Here is a 17,098-nt window from a genome sequence, read left to right as displayed (position 1 = left end):
GGGAGCGAGAGGGAGCGAGAGGGAGCGAGAGGGAGCGAGAGGGAGCGCTGCCTTCCGCGAGAGCCGCCACCAGCCGACGCCAGCCGGCCCGCTACGGACAGCATGGGGAGCAGCAGCGCAGTGCGGCCGCCAGGGGGCAGCCGCGAGTCGCGCCCGCAGCCCGCAGCCCGCAGCCCCGCTACCTGCACGGCCGGGTGAGCGACGCTCCCACGCCCGAGTCGCGGCGCTCCCGCATCTCCAGCTCTTCGGCCTCGTTCAGGGAGTTGCCCGTGCTGTCGAAGTCACTGGCAGAGGTGCCGACGTCTGACATGGAGCGCTCCTCAAGGTGCAGGTTGGAGGGGAAGGTGGGCTCCCCTCCCGAGTCTGTCTCCTCTTCCTCCTCCTCCTCCTCTTCCTCCTCGCCCCCTTCTTCCCCCACCAGTTCGGGGGAGATGGCTTTATACCAGAGCTCCACTTTCTGCTGCAGCCCCCACATGTGCTGCAGGATATCGTCCAGGTTCTCGTAGGTCACCTCCTCATCTCCCTTGCAGAGATCCTCAGCGCTGCCAAACTCGGGCACATTGTCGTACACGCTCACCCGGCTGCCCAGGGAGCTGCAGGAACCGCGGCGGCGGCAGGCAAAGCCCTGCGGGGAGGATGAGCCCTCCACACCGCTGCTGCTGCCACAACCCCCCAGCAGACCCCCAGACTTGGCTCCCGGCTTCCAGCTGCTCAAGGAGCCGCTGCCGAGGGGGCACAAGCTCTCAATGGAGAGGGATTTGGGGAAGGTGCCCGGCTTGTGGTCCCTGGGAACATAGACCAGGCAGTCCCCACGGCACGCCTGCCGGTGCTGGCATTGTCCTGCAGCCCAGTCACCACTGGGCTCTGTGGCTGTCTGACAGGCCTCCAGGTGGAGCCCGCTCCGTTTTGGGTCAGAGCCCACCTTGCCTCTGCCTGAGTCCACCAAGCGGTTAGTCCTGTATGACACTGAGAAGAAGTGTTTTTTGCCATGGAAAGAGGCAGATACTCCTCTTTTAGGAGAGTTGGCCTTGGTGGCTGAGAGGTCCCCATTATTCTTTGTGCAGTACCAGCCAGGATTGGCCACAACACCGCCGCATGGAACATCCTTCTCATCTGGGCCAGCTTTCTCTTTGTCCTTCCTTCGAAGCGACTCAATCCTCTTCAGGAAGCTGCGAGATCTCCTCTTCTTTGGTTTCTCCTTGGAACATTCGCCGTGGTTCAAGGGCTGCTTGGCCAAGGAGCAGCTGCTGGGGCTGCAGGTGGGCTGGGAGACAGCAGCACCGTGGCCAGGGGACAGGTCAGGTGCTGTGGCTGCAACACCGAGTGTGCTGCCCATGCTGGCGCTGCTGTGAAGGGACACAGCCTCCGGGTTGGTGCTGAGGTCAGTGAGGACGCTCTCATGGCTGGACGCCTGCCGCACGCTGGAGGTGGGGACCTCAGAGGCCTGGGAGAGAACATCAGCAGAGCCCACCCGGGACCACCTCTTGCTGTCCCGCTGGAAAGCCCACCGGTCACTGATGGCGCACAGGTCCTCGTCCTCAGAGTCTTCATTCTGTGGGAGGCAGAGCAGAGGGGAACATCAGACCAGGGACACGTAGAGTGTCCTTCACCCTGCTCTGCCGGGACGAGCTCCTGAACTGCGAGCACAGCATTCTCCCCGTCATGCACACAAGGAGGCCACTCCAGCCCTTCTGCAGCACGGCTCAGGGAGCACAAGGAGCGGTTGTGCCCGAGCTCAAGTGCTGGGCTAGGCAGTGAAGAAGTAGTAACATTCTTGCACTACCTCAGAACAGCTCCCAGGCAGTAACTGTATCTACAACAGCAAAACACTCGCCCATGGAAGCTGTGCGGGCACAGCCCACCCCAGCAGTCCTCGGCCTCTCCCAGCAGCTGTCCATTTCCCTGTGCCTCTTCCACACTGAGCCCCGTCACCCCGCTGCTGCTGCAACAGCTGCACCACAACCAGCTCCAGCACAGCCCCTTCCCCTCCTGCTGCTTTGTGCTCCGGAGAAGGGGATCCGGACATGGGAACAATGTCCCCATGTGGTGGCCTTCCTGCCATTCTGCTGGGCAGGTGGGGGTCCTGGGCGCAGGGCCATGGTGCCCCAGCTGTGCAGAGCCCACCTGGGATGTGTGTGGTGATGATAGGGGCAGGGACCGGCTGCACCCTTTGGGGGGACAGCCCCTCCACAGCGAGGGGGCAGGAGAGAATCCTCCCACAGAGATGGCAGGAGAGAAGTGATAGTGAAGGAGGTGCAAGAAAGGGCCAAGAAGTTCTGTGACCCCAGGTCTGTGCACTGCAGGAGTCCCGGCTCCACACAGCAGCCCCAAGGCTGCTGTCACCACCACCACAGTGGCAGAGGCCAGGGCTCATCAACCCTGCTTGATGAACCACCGTTACCAGGAGCACCAGGAGTTGTGGGGCAGAGACAGCATGGGCACACAAGGGCAGTCAGCAGCTCCCAGGCTGCACCCTTCCTTGCAGCAGGGACGAGGGGAGCGAGCACCGTGTGTAGCTGCGTGCACCGACCCAGGGGCAGCACCAAAAAAACACGACAGGCTTGCTGCTCCACGCATCCCCTTGAGAGTCCTGAACTCACCTGTTTACGCTGAAAGTGGACTTCCAGCTTCATGGAGGCACATGTGTTCAGGGTCATCAGCCTCCTGCAAGAAAACAAGAGAGCTGTACCCCGGCTGTGGCTTCCTGCTCTGCTCACAGTGCTTTCTTTCTTTTTCCTTTTTCTTCTATTTTTTGTCTCAGAACTGTTGTTGTGCCTGGTCACCTGTCACCCAGCAGCTGTGGCTCCAGGGATCAGGCAGACACGTAGAGCTGGAGCAGCTCCAAGCACAGCACACAGCTGTGGGCAGGCTCTCGAGCTGCACCCTGCCTGCAGAGAAGTCCAGGGGCCCTCTGCACCTCCTTCGCCCCAGCACAGCAGCCATCACATGAGCCCTTGGCACGGCAGCAGAGGAGTTTAAACCGCTCTGACACGCTGGTGGCACGGGCGCTTGGTTGTGGGCCAGCAGGGGTTTTGCCAGCGCAGCCATCAGAGCGGCACTCAGTGCTCAGTGCAGACAGCAGGACGTCCCAGCCGTGCCTTGGTGCCTGCAGCCCCCAGCACCGTGTTTACTCTCACACAGCAGCAGCCCCAGCATCAAAGGGTGCCCGGCTCCCTTGGCTCACAGCACTCTGGGCACACCAGGGTATGAAAGGACAAATGCAGGGGCAGGGAGGTCACCAAGCTGAAGCCAGCAGAGCAGCTCTGAGCAAGCTAGAGAGGAGTGTTGCCACCCCAGCCTGCCCTGAGCCCACTCCCGTGCCCCTCCACCTATCTCTCAACTACAGATTAAGGTCCTGTTTCTTTACACAAGTGAATGAATCTCCAGTTCATTCATTTCATTTAGCACTTTGTAAACTCTTCTGCAAGCACCGCACAACTTCTGTTCCGGCTTGAAAATTGTGCACCTGCACATCCAACAACAAAAAAATCTTAGGCACCCTTTACCAAAAATGTGATTAATGCCCCTTCTGTAGTTCTGCTGAAAACTTCCAAACATGAGCACCGTTGTGCAGCTCATCCTCTGGGAGCAGAGGCATGTCACCCTATCCAGGCTGCTCATCACACCTATCTGCCTCCAGGACAGTGCTGAGAGAGCTCTGTGAACGAGCGATTACTCAGGGAGCAAAGTAACTTTGCAAAGCAATGGCTACCATGGGTCAGAAACATGACTTCTGCTCAGAACTTAGCCTGTGCTCGGCTCGGGATGAAGGTGACCTGGAGTGCCCAGTGGCCACCTGAGAAGGTCTGCTGGGGACAGAAGCACCACAGCTTCGGAGATAACATCCATCAGCTCAACAAGAGCGGCAGCCTGAGCTGGCAGCAGAGCCCTGGCCTTGCCCTGTCCATGCAGTTGTTGGGAGCCATCCATGCAGGACAGGGACAACCTGCACCTGGCCCTCAGAGCAAAACGCCCTGTGAATGCCTGCGGCCCGCCAGGCAAAGACAAAAGGACACAAAAGCTCAAACAGGGGTGGGTGCTCACCCTGGCACTTCACAGCCTCCCCGGCCTGCACTGTGCACAGCACCATCGGCAGAAGATGAGCTCTGCAGCCAATGCAGGGCAACAAGCAGCCAGCAGCCGCCCTGCCCTGCACCTTGCCGCTCCCCAAAGCATGTCTGGAAGGCAACAGCTGTGCCAAGCACTGCTCAGCTTCTCAGCGTGGGGGCACAGATGTGGTGATGTGGCCCAAAAGCAAAAGCAAGGCTGAGTCACCTCCCTGCCAGCGTGACACACAGCCCGCCTGGACAGACAGACGTGGGTCCCTCCTGCCGGTGTCTGGTCATTCAGAGCTCATCTCTGAAATGCCACGCTGCTTCCTCTGCCAGAAAAAAAAACCCAGTGGCATCTCTCTGATCTATTTTCAACCCTGCACTGTGAGAGCAGCACGTCCTTGAGGGAAATGTCCTGGCTCCTATTGCCAGGCGCTGGGTGACCAACACCTCTCTGTTAGCAGGGCAGCCCTCGGAGCCACCAGAACAGCATTTATTCCAGGAATGGGCAGGAGTTTACAAGCACGATGCGAACCAGAGCTGCACAGCTGACAGCTCCTGAACACCCATAGCTCCCAAGGACCCGCACACAGGGCCAGCACACAGCACCTCTGCCCCACGCAGTGCCTCTCATTGCACGAACGCTCAGCAAATCCCTCGCCGCATGCCTGCTCTCTGTTGCAGGTGGCACAAACCCAATGACCGAGTGCAAATCTGCCTGCAGACAGAATTTCATCCACAGGCACTTTGACCTGGATCTGGCTCACACCATAAACCACACACAAACCAACACAGAGGTGAGGTTTCCAAACACCATTCTTGCAAAATCAAGCCACAAGATGTCCCTCCCCTATGGCTCTCCCCCCAGGACAACGTGTGCATGAAGCATGGCCCAGAGCAGCCAGGAGGAAGGAGAGGAGCTCAGGCAGTAAGGCCAGGTCTCCTTGCACCACTGCTCAGTGTTACAGCTCACCTCTCACCAATCCATTTTCAGCAGAGCTCCACAGCCTGGAGTTACCCACATGTAAAACTACAACAAGGCTCAAAAGTCAAACAAAAAGAACTTCTGGCTAATGTCTGTTCTCCTGCAGCTCTGCATGTTCACAACAAAACACAGTGCAGTTTCCCTGGCACCACAGTCCACCCAACACAGCAGCTGTGTGAAGCACCCTCAGTCACTGCAGGACAGCAGGCAGCACCTGCAGGGCTCAGCTTGGCATTCTGCAGCCACCAGCCGGCTTTGTGGAAACTTTACCTGCAGAGAGATTTGAGAGAATCCTTGTCCAGGAAACTGTGGTCTTTTTTCACAGCGCCGATGTCAAGAGGGAACAACGAGTCTGGGGACAAAGGCAAGAGGTGGTCAGTAGGGCTCCAGGCAGCTCCACCACAGAGAGGTCAGTGCAGGAAGGGGCAAGCAGGGCGAGACATAGGGCAGGAGCAGGGGGCATAGGGCAGCAGTGAAGGGGGGCAAGCACCAGCCCAAAGAAAAGAAGACCTGTCAATGGCACTGACACCAGGAGCAGCCAATACAATGGCTTCCACCACTAGAAGGGAAGAGCAGCCCAGCAAGAAGGGCCCAGGTCCACAAAGTGAGAGAAGAGGGACCTGAGTGATGTTACCCCTGCATGGAGACCTTGGGCCATGGCAGGTTTTGGAGAGAGGCCACCCCCAACCAGTGCTTGACAGCCGTCTCGGTGCCCATAGAACACCACACCGAATGCACAGGGATCCCTCAGTGCCCCAGACTGCCTTTGTCCACTATTCCATCAGGGTCAAGGAAGCCTCTTGGTGCCACTGAGGAAAGCTGAGAGCTGCTAAGAAGCCTCCACCCCAAGAAAGCAGCACCAGTACAAGGCTGCACCAGTTCCAGAATCTTTTTCCATCTTTCCAAGTTCAAGTGAAGGCACTGTGTGCCTGGACTCCCCAGGCAGATCATTTTTGGGTGACGAGGTGCCCCAGGACCTCCTCCAGCACTCACAGAGAGCTCAAGGATTGCTGCACAGGGATTGCTGGGCTGTGAGCTCACCTGGCTGCTGCAGCCACTATGGAGTGCAATTACCAAAGGGTCACACAGACCTGCCGGCTGCGGGGAACAGAATGAAATGGCCTTAGGACATGGAAAGCTCTGCTCAGAGGCTGGGGACGGGGGGGGGGTTCGTTCACAGACCGCAGCAACCTCGGTCAGCACAGAGCCCTGGGGCCGGGCACAAACTGCAGGACCCGGGCAGCCACCGCACGTGGGGCCAGCCCTGAAATAGGAACCGGAGCCGAGGTGCAGCCGGTAAGGGCACTGGCACCTGGTGAGGCCGTGCAGTAAGGGCATCGCCTGGGCACGGCGGTGTCTGGATCACAACATGCACAGCAATGAGCGCCGTGCGGAGCGGGGGGGGGGGGAGGCAGACAATGGTGGGCGGTGCGGCCCCACAGCCGCGCTTCCGCCGATTGTAGCGGCCGCCGGGCCGGGCTCCCTGCAGGCTCCCGCCGTGTGGGGCCGAGCTGCACACGAGCTCACCTGCAGCACGGCGTGTGCACGGCTGGGGGACGGGAGTGGGTCTGCAGGGCCCGGCAGAAGGCAGAGAGGCAGGACATAGCGCTCCCTGCGCTGCCCACGTTGGCCATTGGCACAGCCTGCTCGCACCCAATGCTCGCACCCAATGCACACACCCCGACCCGCCCTGGCCCAACCAGGAGCCCTGGGATGTCCCCCACAGCCCTGCAGCAGGGATGCCGTGTTCCCTCACCCCTCACCCAGGCACAGTGACCCTGCCCCAGACCAGACTGGGCAGCTCTCACCTTCATAAAGCTGGGCATACTGCGGGAATCCTGCCGCTCGCAGCCAGTCGCAAGCCTTCTTGGCTTCAATTTCTGAAACAGAGCAAAGGAACAGTGAGCATCCAACTGGCAAAAGCAGTGCTGCATCATGCGGCAGCTCCCCACGCCGGGAGCCCAGCAGCCATGTCACCAGAGCCCAGTTTTGTATGCACCACCCAGAAGGAGCACCAAGAACACCCGCTGGGAAGCAGGTGTGAGCGTGGTGCTGGCAGCAATGGGGCACTGTGGGCTCCCACCATACAGGACACCAAGCAGAAACTGCTCAGCTCTGGGTGCTCCACTAACGTGGGACAAACAGCACAGGTGGGACAGGCCCATGGACGCAGTTCTAATTCTAACTCCTGATGAGACGCTTCGTTTCTAAACCCACCAAACCAAACAAAGCACTCTGCCAGGAGAGGGAGAGGAACATCTTTATTTTCAATACTTAATTCTGAGCCCATCAAAGCTTAGGGCTGGTCACTTCATGGAACTTTTGCAAACATCCTCCAGAGGAGTCTGCCAAAAGAACTTTTTCTTTTCCCTCCCACTTCCCCCATCTCTGACCACCCCCTCCTTTCTTTCCAGCTCGCTTTCATCCTGGCACGCAGCACAGCCTGCTACAAGCACAGGCTCTCCAGCACAGAGGGGAACTGTAGCCACACTGGACCATGGGATGCAGACAGACAGCTTGCCCAGCCACCAGAGCCCCAATGGTTTCTACAACTCCTGCCCAGCCCATCCCTGCTTCCTCATCCACGGTTCAGCTGTTCTCAGGCTGAGCCCATCCAAAGCCCAGCGCAAAGTTCCGGGAAATTTCTCAGATTTACAGAACTTGAGGGAACGTGCAGCCAGAGAAAGCTGCTGTCTGGTGTCAGCAGTCCATCTGTCTGCTGAGATTTACAGTTCTTGTCACAACAAACAGTTGACTTCAAATGTAGAAAATGTGACTGCAGCTCCAGATTTCTGCCCATCCCTCCCACAGAGGCTCAACCCAGAAAACACTGGGACTGAGCCTGATTCACCCAGAGTGCACGGCAGTGAAACTCTCCAATTTCATCACCATCTACTGACAGCCGCAGCTGAGAGCTCCTCTTGCACTTACAATCAAAGATACTGCGCAAAAAAATTAAAAGGACAATCCGAGCAGTTCAGTTAAGGACAGAACCAAGGCAAAACCCCTGACCTGAATGCCTGAGGCAATTCAGGGAGGAGGTTTGGAACGAGCATCCAAATGCAGATCCAAACAGCTCAGCTGTGTGCTGAGCCCCAACAGGACTCAGTGGGGCTGAGATCCGGGGGTCTCTCTGCAGCCCCCATCCAATGCCATGGGGTGGGTAACACTATGCCCTCACAGCGGGGAGCGCTTTCAGACCGTTTTGATCACCTGTGTCCCTCCTTCATCCCACACAGCTCCTTCACAGCTGCCTCACCTCAACCTGCCTTCCCCCCCTGCCCCTCCTACCTTCAGAGCTGAGCCTCTGACCACAGCACCCAAAGAGTCAGGCGTCCCCTGTAGAGACGAGGAGCACAACCCTCCATATGTGCTGCTGCCCCACAGGAATCCCCCTGCCCACAGGAGGGGTTGGGTCTGGCACTTCCACCCCCTGAAGGAGACAGCAGAGGGAAGGGAAACCAGCAGCAGAGCGTGTGCCCACCCAGCGCGCCGCAGCGCCCAGCTTACCCATGCCAGCAGCAGGACCGAGCTGGTAGAAGAGCATGGCCGAGGCGGCGGAGGGTCTGTTCAGCTGTGCAGGTGGTGCAGGGATGCCGCAGCCCCTACCAACCCCCAGTGCTGGCAGGCAGATCCACAGCCTGCTGGAGCTCAGCACCCGCCCCGCTCCTCAGCCGCTTTTCAGCTTCGCCAGCTGCCTTCCCAACGCCTGCACAGAGCCCAGACCCCGTCCCACAGACTGGCACAGAAAAGGTTTCCAAGCGTCCCCGTCCCGGACAGAGCTGGCCGCCAGCTTCCTCCTCCCACCGCCCTTTCCACAGAAGTACTTTCCCAAGGAAGTGCAGGAAAGGATCTTTCCGAGCCTTGATAAGAATGGGCAGAAAACCACTCATACGAATGTCACAGGCGGCTTGTGAATGGCCCGCAGGGGAAGCAGCAGTGAGACTGTGGCCAGACTCTGTGACAGGGTCACCTACCACAAGCCATGTCTTCAGCCCTCCTCACCACCCCCAGCCGTGAGCTTCAGCCCAGGCACAGCAGGCTGAGAACCCCCAGCCAGCAATGGGCAGCTCGGCACCTTCCTGCAGCCCTGCTGGAAATCCCATCCCTGATTCTCCAGGGATGCAGGCCTGCATGGGCAGAAATGTGCTGGTGGCCAGGAGCCATTGGAGCAGGGATGGGGACAGGTTCCCTACCGAGCTGCGTGCCTGTGCCGGTTCTCTGATGTCTAATACAGCTCATCCTCACAGCAGTCCGTGCAGAGGGTCTCCTTCCCTTCTTTTCTTAGCAAAGGGCTCTCACCAGCTTGTGGCAGCTTAATATCTTTGAGATCCGTCTTTCGAATGTGACGGAAATGATTGCATTCAAATTGTATGACAGGAGGAGCAGGCACACGGACAGCAAACTGCATAAACACAGCGTGCTCACTTCCTTCGGGGCAAGGTAAGAAGGAGCTGCACAGAGCTGCCCTCCTATCACCAGCAAACCCAGCTGGGAAAGCACACACGGCACGAGCAGGGCTCCTGCACAGAAAGGGCACAACAGATAACATGGAGTAGAGAAAGACAGCAGCACTTCCATCTTCAATGTCACAGATTTCTGGGGAGGAGAAAAAGGGCTGCCTTGTTCCTGTTATTTTTAGATGGGTTTCCTAAGAAGACTTGTGCAACCTTTCCCTTTCCCTGGGCGTGCGTTACTCCAGCTGTCAGTACCAGCAGCGCTCCAACCTGCTGCCCAGCTTCACACAAATCTGACAGAGTAAAGACACACACAGAGCTGCTGGCGAGCTCCTTGGATGCAGCTGGACAGGCAGACAAACAGCCCCTTTATGGCTCCCACATCAGAGGCAGCAGTTGTGTGAGAGGAGCCCTCAGCAAACACCCGGACATCCCCATAGGGGGAAAAAGCTCCTGGTGCTGCACAGCCATTGCAAGACACCAGAGAATCCCCTCTGGGCACAGCCTCTGCCCTTCTCCAGCAGCTGCTCTGGGGCGTTTCCCAAGGAAAAGGCTCACATGCAGGCACCATCCCCACCCCAGTGATCTCATCCTCAGCAATGGGGACTTGAATCAGTCCCTGGGGACCGGGCTGTAGTGGCACAGGGGCTGCACTCTCTGCTGTGACACAGCGTAGGGGACAGATGGCTCTGCATGGCAGATTTGTGAACGGGTTGGCAACTGGGACCTGGCTGTACAGCCCAGTACCCTGCAGGGAGGATTGGGAAGGAGAAATGAAGAGAGGCTCTCACTGTTGGTGAAAGGAGAGCCCCGTCACATTCCTCCTCCTGCCCAGCTCCTGCAGTGTGGCATTTCACTGACCACGGGGACTGTTTGGGAGCTGGAACACTGGGGGCAAACAGCATGCCTGATAGCAAAACTTGCCAGGACCCTGGCTCAGCACTTTCTCTTTAACATAAACAATAAAAAAGTCGAAGTAGCACCTCAGCATCTGAATTCCCCATAAAAAGTCCCACACAGCCTATTAGTGTGTGAAAAGAGAACCACGACATCAAATTGCCCATATGACATAATGGAGAGCCGTTAAATCTGCTGCCAGGCAGATGGGAGCGCAGCACTGCGTGTGGATCCTCGTCTGGGTGTGTTTGCATGTTTTCTTTCCACCCCAGTTTAAAACAAACTGTTGCCAACAACACTGAATACGCAGAAATTCAGCTCCGTTCGCAGCTCCTAAACAGAATCCCTGCCTACTTTTAAAGAAATATCAGAAAATTCCAACACTCCACCTAAGCTGTGGGTCGTGCCTCAACCGCTCACACACACAAGAATGTGAAATAACCATCTCACATGGGAAACACACCCTGCACTGCAGAAGGTGTTGTGGCCAGGGGCAGCGCAGTGCCACTGAAGGCAGAGGCATCCAACCTGCCTGCAATGCCCAGCTCTGCGGGACCCAGCCTGGCACTGCCCACACCTTGTGCTCTGTGCTCTGCCCACTCCTGTCAGGGATTAGAACTGGGCAGGGGAGCAGAGCTGTGGACATCCCCCATCCTGCACAGCTCAGCACGCTGTGCCAATACGTAGGAATGATCAGCTGCTCACCCGTCCAGCTCCCCTCAGAGCCCAGCAAAACACAACGATTTCAAAGCTGTGAGCATGGAGAGGGCACAGAGACAGGAATGTCCCAGATGCAGTGGGTTTCCATAACTAGCCTTCTCTCTGTGAAGAGGTCTCGAATTTTGGGAGCTTCCTCCTTGCAACGTCACCAGCAAGGAATTGTTTGGCACCCACTCCACTGGGTGCCAAAATACCCCATGTGCTCCAAGAGGCACCCGGCACTGCACAGGCACTGCTGAGCTGTGACAGGGAAGGGACAGCACAGTGCCCCAGCAGCCTTGGAGCCCATCACTGCCCTGGTATGCCACGGACAAGCAGTGTGGGGTGCCAGATGAGCAAAGGGGATCCTTGGGGAACACTGCTGCAGGAGGCAATATAGAAATCACCAGCCAGCACCCACATGTGCTGCGCTCTAAGCCTTGTCCATGCAGATGGCCACCAGGACAAGAGGAGAGCTGCAGGAGGGAAGAACACAGCTGGTGTGCAGGCTGCAGGTACAGGATGTGGGCACAGACACAGGCACAGGATGGAACTGCCTGGTGGCTTCTTGCTGTGCTTTGGGGCTGCAGCCCTCGCAGCAGACTGGATAAAGGTAGACATGTGTGAGGTGAACTGGTCACTGCAGAGGTGATAGACCAGCACGCTCATTTCCCCTCTGCAGGTAACCAAAGGTGTGCTCCCCACAAGCATTTCCACCTCTCACTGTGTTCCAACCCCAGACTTGGACCAGCTCTGATCCGAATTGCTCCAGCACAGCTCCAGACAGAGAGCTGAGGGAAAAGCATGGCACCCAGCAGGGCAGAGCAGAAAGCAGAGCTCTGCACACTGCCTCCATGCCCCTCTCTCGCACACTCTTGCTCAACCGCCCCTGCACCCAGAGAACAAATCCACCCTGGGGCCAACAGATGCCTGCAGGTGTGCTAATGCAATTACTGCACTCACAAGGACCCAGCACTGATTTAACAGCTCCCCAAAGGCTGATGATCGTATCAGACACTGTGGTTTCTGCTCAGAAACAGATAAGAGCACGTAGCCATTTTCCGCATCCTGTGCTTGGAAGTGAGCAGATCAGTGCCTTCCTCCTGAGTACAGCCCCTGACAACCATTCGCTCGCTGACCGTGTGCTGTCACACATCTCTGAGTCATGCTGGCTGCTCTCATTCCTGATACTGGAATCCCAAAAGAGAAGCAAGAGGTGAACAGCCATGGAGGTGCTCAGCAGAACGAGTGCTCCTTGCCCATCCTGCACCCCACCCTTTCTACAATTGCGCCCTGCCTTCCTGCTGCCTGTCCTGCAGCTCTCACTCACTGTTTGGACAGGCAGGCGCCGTCCCAAAGCAGAGCCCCATGCAGTGTGTGCCTTCACCTTGACAAAAATAGGATTCCACTTTTCCATTGCTCAGAAGCGTTTCAGACCCGGGTCAGCAGAGAGATGCCCTCGCAGCCTCCTCCCACCCCCAGCACCCTGTGCAGCTGCATTGCAGCCACCACCAAAGGCCAGCAGTGAAGGCAGCATTGCTCTCACCTCTGCAGGGAGCCCACAGCTCCGTACCACTGCATCTCCAAGCAGTGCAACATGCAGAAACTCCTCTCCAGCTTTGAAGCCACCCTCAACTCCCTCTGCTTTTAAATCCCAGTATTAATAAAATATTTACCTGCTTAAGACAGGAGGGAACTTTCTCCTGTTTTTGTGCATTTATTGAGAAGAAACACCTGGATCTGTTACAAACTGCACAGAGAAGCACTGTTCCCTTGTGGGCTTTCTGCTCCTTTGTGCAGCACAGAACAGGAGTGGGGCACCTTACAGCTGGGGCACCCAAGGACCCCTCCTGTGTGCTGGGCCCCCCCACAGCCCTGGGGACACCCCCTGGAGCACAGTTGGTGCTGCAGTGTCTGTGTCCCACTGCCACCCTCCTGTCCCAGACTGGAGGCCTCCCTGCAGCTCTTCTGGAAAAGAAAAATAGTTGCAAAATCGTGGCATTGAACCTTGATGTGAAATCCCAGCTCCAAAAAGCAGCCAAACGGTGTTTCTCGTGCAAACACAGCTCTGCATAAACGAGGGCAGGAATTTCTCCATGCCCACAGGATTCCCCCCACTGGGAGCGCGAGGGGATTAACCCGAAGTCACAGATCCCTACTGCTGCCCAAAGCACACAGGCGCTGTGCTGGGACACCCCCAGCATTGCTGTGGCATTGGTCACTGGCACAGCTGCACAGCAGTTCCCAGGGAGGAATTTCCATTTGCTGCAAGCGCGCATCCGCCCCCCTGCCCTGCAGCTCACCCTGCTCAGCAGCACGGCCCTTTCCCTCTCCCACCCCCCCACTTCCTGCCTTCCTTTCCTCCATCTGAACACGACATTTCCACTGCAGGCGGTGTGGGATGGGCGCATCAGTGCTGCTGGGACTCCCAGCCGAAGCCTGTTCTCATCCCCACTGCCAGGCAGTGCTCACAGGGCACTCTGGCACAGGCTCAGGAAACAGTCAGAGGTCCCCAGGAGCTGGCATGCCACGGAGTCACCACACTGCCACCAGCCTGGCCAGCTCAGTGAGAAACGAGCCCGAATGTTAAAGAGGCCGCAGCTCTCCTACGTCTGCAGCATCTTAAGCAGAGAGCAGAGGGGCTGAGGAAAAGCCACGCGCTGTGCACACACTGCAGCCAGCCCTCAGTCGGCCGCATCCATTTCCCCTCTGCTCCCCATGTGCACAGCCACATCCTGAGCTTCGCTGCCCTCCTCACATCAGGGCCAGTGGGAGCAGCCCCTCACCCTATGGGAGCCACGGAGCCGTTCAAGGGGAGAAGAAAAAGGTAAAGGGAAATCTGCTCTTCTTTTCAAGAAGGAAAAGCTGAACAACAAAACAAACTGCACCTCCTAACCCTTCCCTCAGCCCACAGCACAAAAGCCAAAGCAAATTGTCTGGCTGCAAAGGAAATGTGGTTTTCAAGAAATCTCTTGACAAGAAGGTCACCTCACAGACTTTCCCATCTCCCCCCGAACGTGTATTTCTTGGCTGCAGCCTGCTCCAGGATGGAAAGGCAGAGCCGGGGCACTCACCACAGCAGCAGCTGTCAATCCTGGCTTTGTCCATCAGGAACGGAGGCCGAGGCACAGTGAGGAGGAGCAGCATGGCCAGAGGCCACCCCAGGCACCGTTAGAAGGCACTGATGGGGCAGGCAGGCAGGCAGCTGGAGGTCCAACTTGTTCCATGCAGGCCTATGCACCACGCTGCTGAAACCAGCCCCTGGCACGGCCAGCCCAGAGAGCCATCCGAGTTCCCTTTGGCGACAAACAGGGCACCTACAGCTGGGCAAAGGGCTCAGCTCCAAGGAGCAGCAGTGGGAGAGCTAAGGCAAAAGCAAAAGCAATGGTGCACACACACACAGACGGACGCTGCTTAACTGTTTCGAGCTCTCCAACTGCTCTGCACAGCCCTCCCACGCTGTGACTCACCGGCAGCGGCTCAGGGGCGGTTCTGTCCCTGCAGTGTGGCTGTGAGATGCTGGCAGCAGTGCTGCCATCACCACTCCTGGCACAGGCAGACAGCGGCGTGCCATTGCACTGGACACAGAAAGAGCTTCAGGTCACACAGGCTGTGCTGCTCCCTGCAGTCAGCCAGCAAGAGAGGAGTGGTGGTGGCAGTGCCACCAAGTTCCTGTTGGGCATTGCTCAGCCAAATCACCGCCAGAGCTGTAGCAGTTCTCCTCAGCCACACGTGTACAGACAGCCTGGCATGAGTGCAGGAGGGTTCAGCTTCTCCTATGGGAACCACGTCCCATGGGAGACCTCAGAACTGAAAGCAAGGGCTGCTGCCATCAAGACATCAAAGAGGAGCAAAAGCTTTGGGAAAAGGGTGGTTCAGGGACAAGAAGAGGAGTGCCAGCCGTTCAAGATAAGCAGACCTAATGGCTGAATATGCTCCAGATCCCTGGTTTTGCTCACGGTGCTTGGCTTTGCCCCGTGCCTTCCTTCACTCCTGCAGGCAGTGCTCACAGAGCCCCACGGGCTGCAGCCCAGGGCACAGCACGCTCAGGGTAAGCAGATTTGGTTGACATGGGATTAGCCTCTGTAATGAAAAGCACATTCTCTGTCACTGTGCACTCCTCATTCAGTGCTTTTGGCACAAATAGGGAATGAGCTGCAAGACCCCCCATTTGAGCAGGACTGAAGCTCAGGAGGAGACAGCTGAGAACCACATGGAACACACCTCTGGGAGCAGGATGCAGGCACTCGTGCATGTCACAGCCTGGCACAGGCACCCACACATCACAGCAGGGACAAAAGGCTGCCATTTGCAAGTGGCTCCATGGACACCAAGGCATCTCCGTGGCCATCCAAGTTACCAGTGACCATGTGCAAAATTTCCACCAACACGGGAGGAGTCCGAAACCACTTCCAAATGTGATCTCATGTCCAAACGATGTGAGGAAACACCGGGCCCCAGAGGCAGCAGTGCTCCTGCCCCTCTGTGCTCCAAAGGAAGGGACCGAGGCTGCCCAGGACCGGCGCATGAAATGCTGTACCAGCATTCTCAAGGCTCCTGCAAAACTTTGTTGATGCAGGAGGTCAGTGAAATCCCTGAACTGAGAAGTCTTGTCTAAAAGCAAACGGTGCTGCTAAAAGCAAGCTAGCAGAGCACAGCTAACCAGCAGTAAGCTACGGCCCTACACACAGTGCTGGGGGCCATTTGGGCTCACCCAGCAGGAGCACACTGAAGGCAAGGTGGGCAATGAGCTCGGGGAGTTCTGCACTCAGCACAGGGACTTTGCTCCAATTCTCCTCAGGAAAACCCTCCTCTGTGCCCTTCCCTGCCGGACCTTCCTGTCACTGCTGCTCCCACGGCGCCACAGGAGGAAGCCAGACTGCTATTCCCAGGCACATCAGCAGGGCAGGAGCTGCCCCCTGGGTCTGCAGCCAAGCAGCATCTGGAGTTGGGAGAGGGGAGAGGGAGCACAGGCCCCAGGGAGGGGGAGGCAGGCAGCTCTGGGGGTGCATCTGTGGGCTCGTGCTCCTCCTCAGCCTGGTCTTCTGGTCCAGCTGAGGTACAGCCCTATTGTCACTAATATCTCAGCATGCACACCACAGCTTTGCTGTTAACAAGCAGTACTGGTTCAGGACAAACCCTCCACCTTTACACATCAGCCCATTTACTCCCCACCTTGTTCCCAGTACCTGAAGGGGAGCACAGCAGCTCTCGTCCCCACTGCATATAGCACTGCACAGCCCCTGTGCCCTCTGGCTTTCCTCCTGATATCCAGTAGCAGGGCAGAGGCCAACGCAGGGCAGGGCTCCAACACGTGGGCCACAGTGGTGACTTTGCTCTCTGCAAAATTCTCCCAAACCAGAACCCCTAGACCACACTGCTGAGATGGGCAACACAAGCACAGAGTCATCACAATCACATAGAGGTCAGAATTAAACCCCAGAGCAAAGGTGGGACCAAGCAGCACAGATTTGAGGTTCATGGAGCTGTGCTGAGCCCCACAGGGGCCCATTCCCCCCATCCTCCTCCCCACCACGTGATGGTGAGCAGCCTGAGCTCAAGGCTTCCATTTCCTTGAGAAGCTAACAGAGAGAGCAGCCAAAGAACTGCTGAGGAATAGTTTTAAAGGATGTCACAGTTTTGCAAAGAGACAAAGGAATATATTTTTTTTTTTAAATGCAGACATCTCCTTGCCAGGAATGTGGGGAATGTCAGGGAATATCATAAAACAGGATGCAAAAAGCTGGCCTCGAGCAATGTTACAGACTCGTATGCTGGCCTGACAGTCAAGATGCTGAATCCCAGCGAAAGACAAACCTTGTGTCTGCAGTGGGAATTACAGACCTGGCTCACCCAGCTGGTCCTGGCACCAAGGCAGCCAGGTCTGCCAGGCCAGCCTCGCTCCCCCTTACACACACACCCACCAGCCGAGGCGCAGTCCCACCCCTTTACGCACAATGGAAGCCACAGGGTCCATTCCTAAACCCCCACACCCACTGTAAGCAACA

General features: G+C 57.4%; 1 protein-coding gene across 5 annotated transcripts in view; it reads right to left on the bottom strand.

Moving 5' to 3' along the window:
* The window catches only part of STARD8 (StAR related lipid transfer domain containing 8), a 41,450-nt gene that overhangs the window by 5,320 nt on the left and 19,032 nt on the right, over positions 1–17,098 (bottom strand). For 3 of the 5 annotated variants that reach the window (XM_042825133.1, XM_042825134.1, XM_042825137.1), the window contains 4 exons: positions 6,846–6,917; positions 5,308–5,389; positions 2,601–2,664; positions 183–1,552 (listed from right to left, as the gene is read on the bottom strand). In XM_042825133.1, coding sequence (XP_042681067.1) covers positions 183–1,552; positions 2,601–2,664; positions 5,308–5,389; positions 6,846–6,917 — 1,588 coding nt within the window. Of the gene's footprint in view, positions 1–182; positions 1,553–2,600; positions 2,665–5,307; positions 5,390–6,845; positions 6,918–8,547; positions 8,842–14,164; positions 14,513–17,098 lie in introns of those variants that run through there. The other 2 variants (XM_042825135.1, XM_042825136.1) reach the window with 2 other exon arrangements.

Source organism: Centrocercus urophasianus, unplaced genomic scaffold, assembly GCF_019232065.1.
Source record: "Centrocercus urophasianus isolate 14NV4802_14NV808 unplaced genomic scaffold, USGS_Curo_1.0 seq_24, whole genome shotgun sequence".
In the NCBI taxonomy this organism is placed as follows: Eukaryota; Metazoa; Chordata; class Aves; order Galliformes; family Phasianidae; genus Centrocercus; species Centrocercus urophasianus.
Note: the sequence above shows the minus strand (reverse complement) of the source record. Positions and strands in the feature narration are given on the sequence as shown.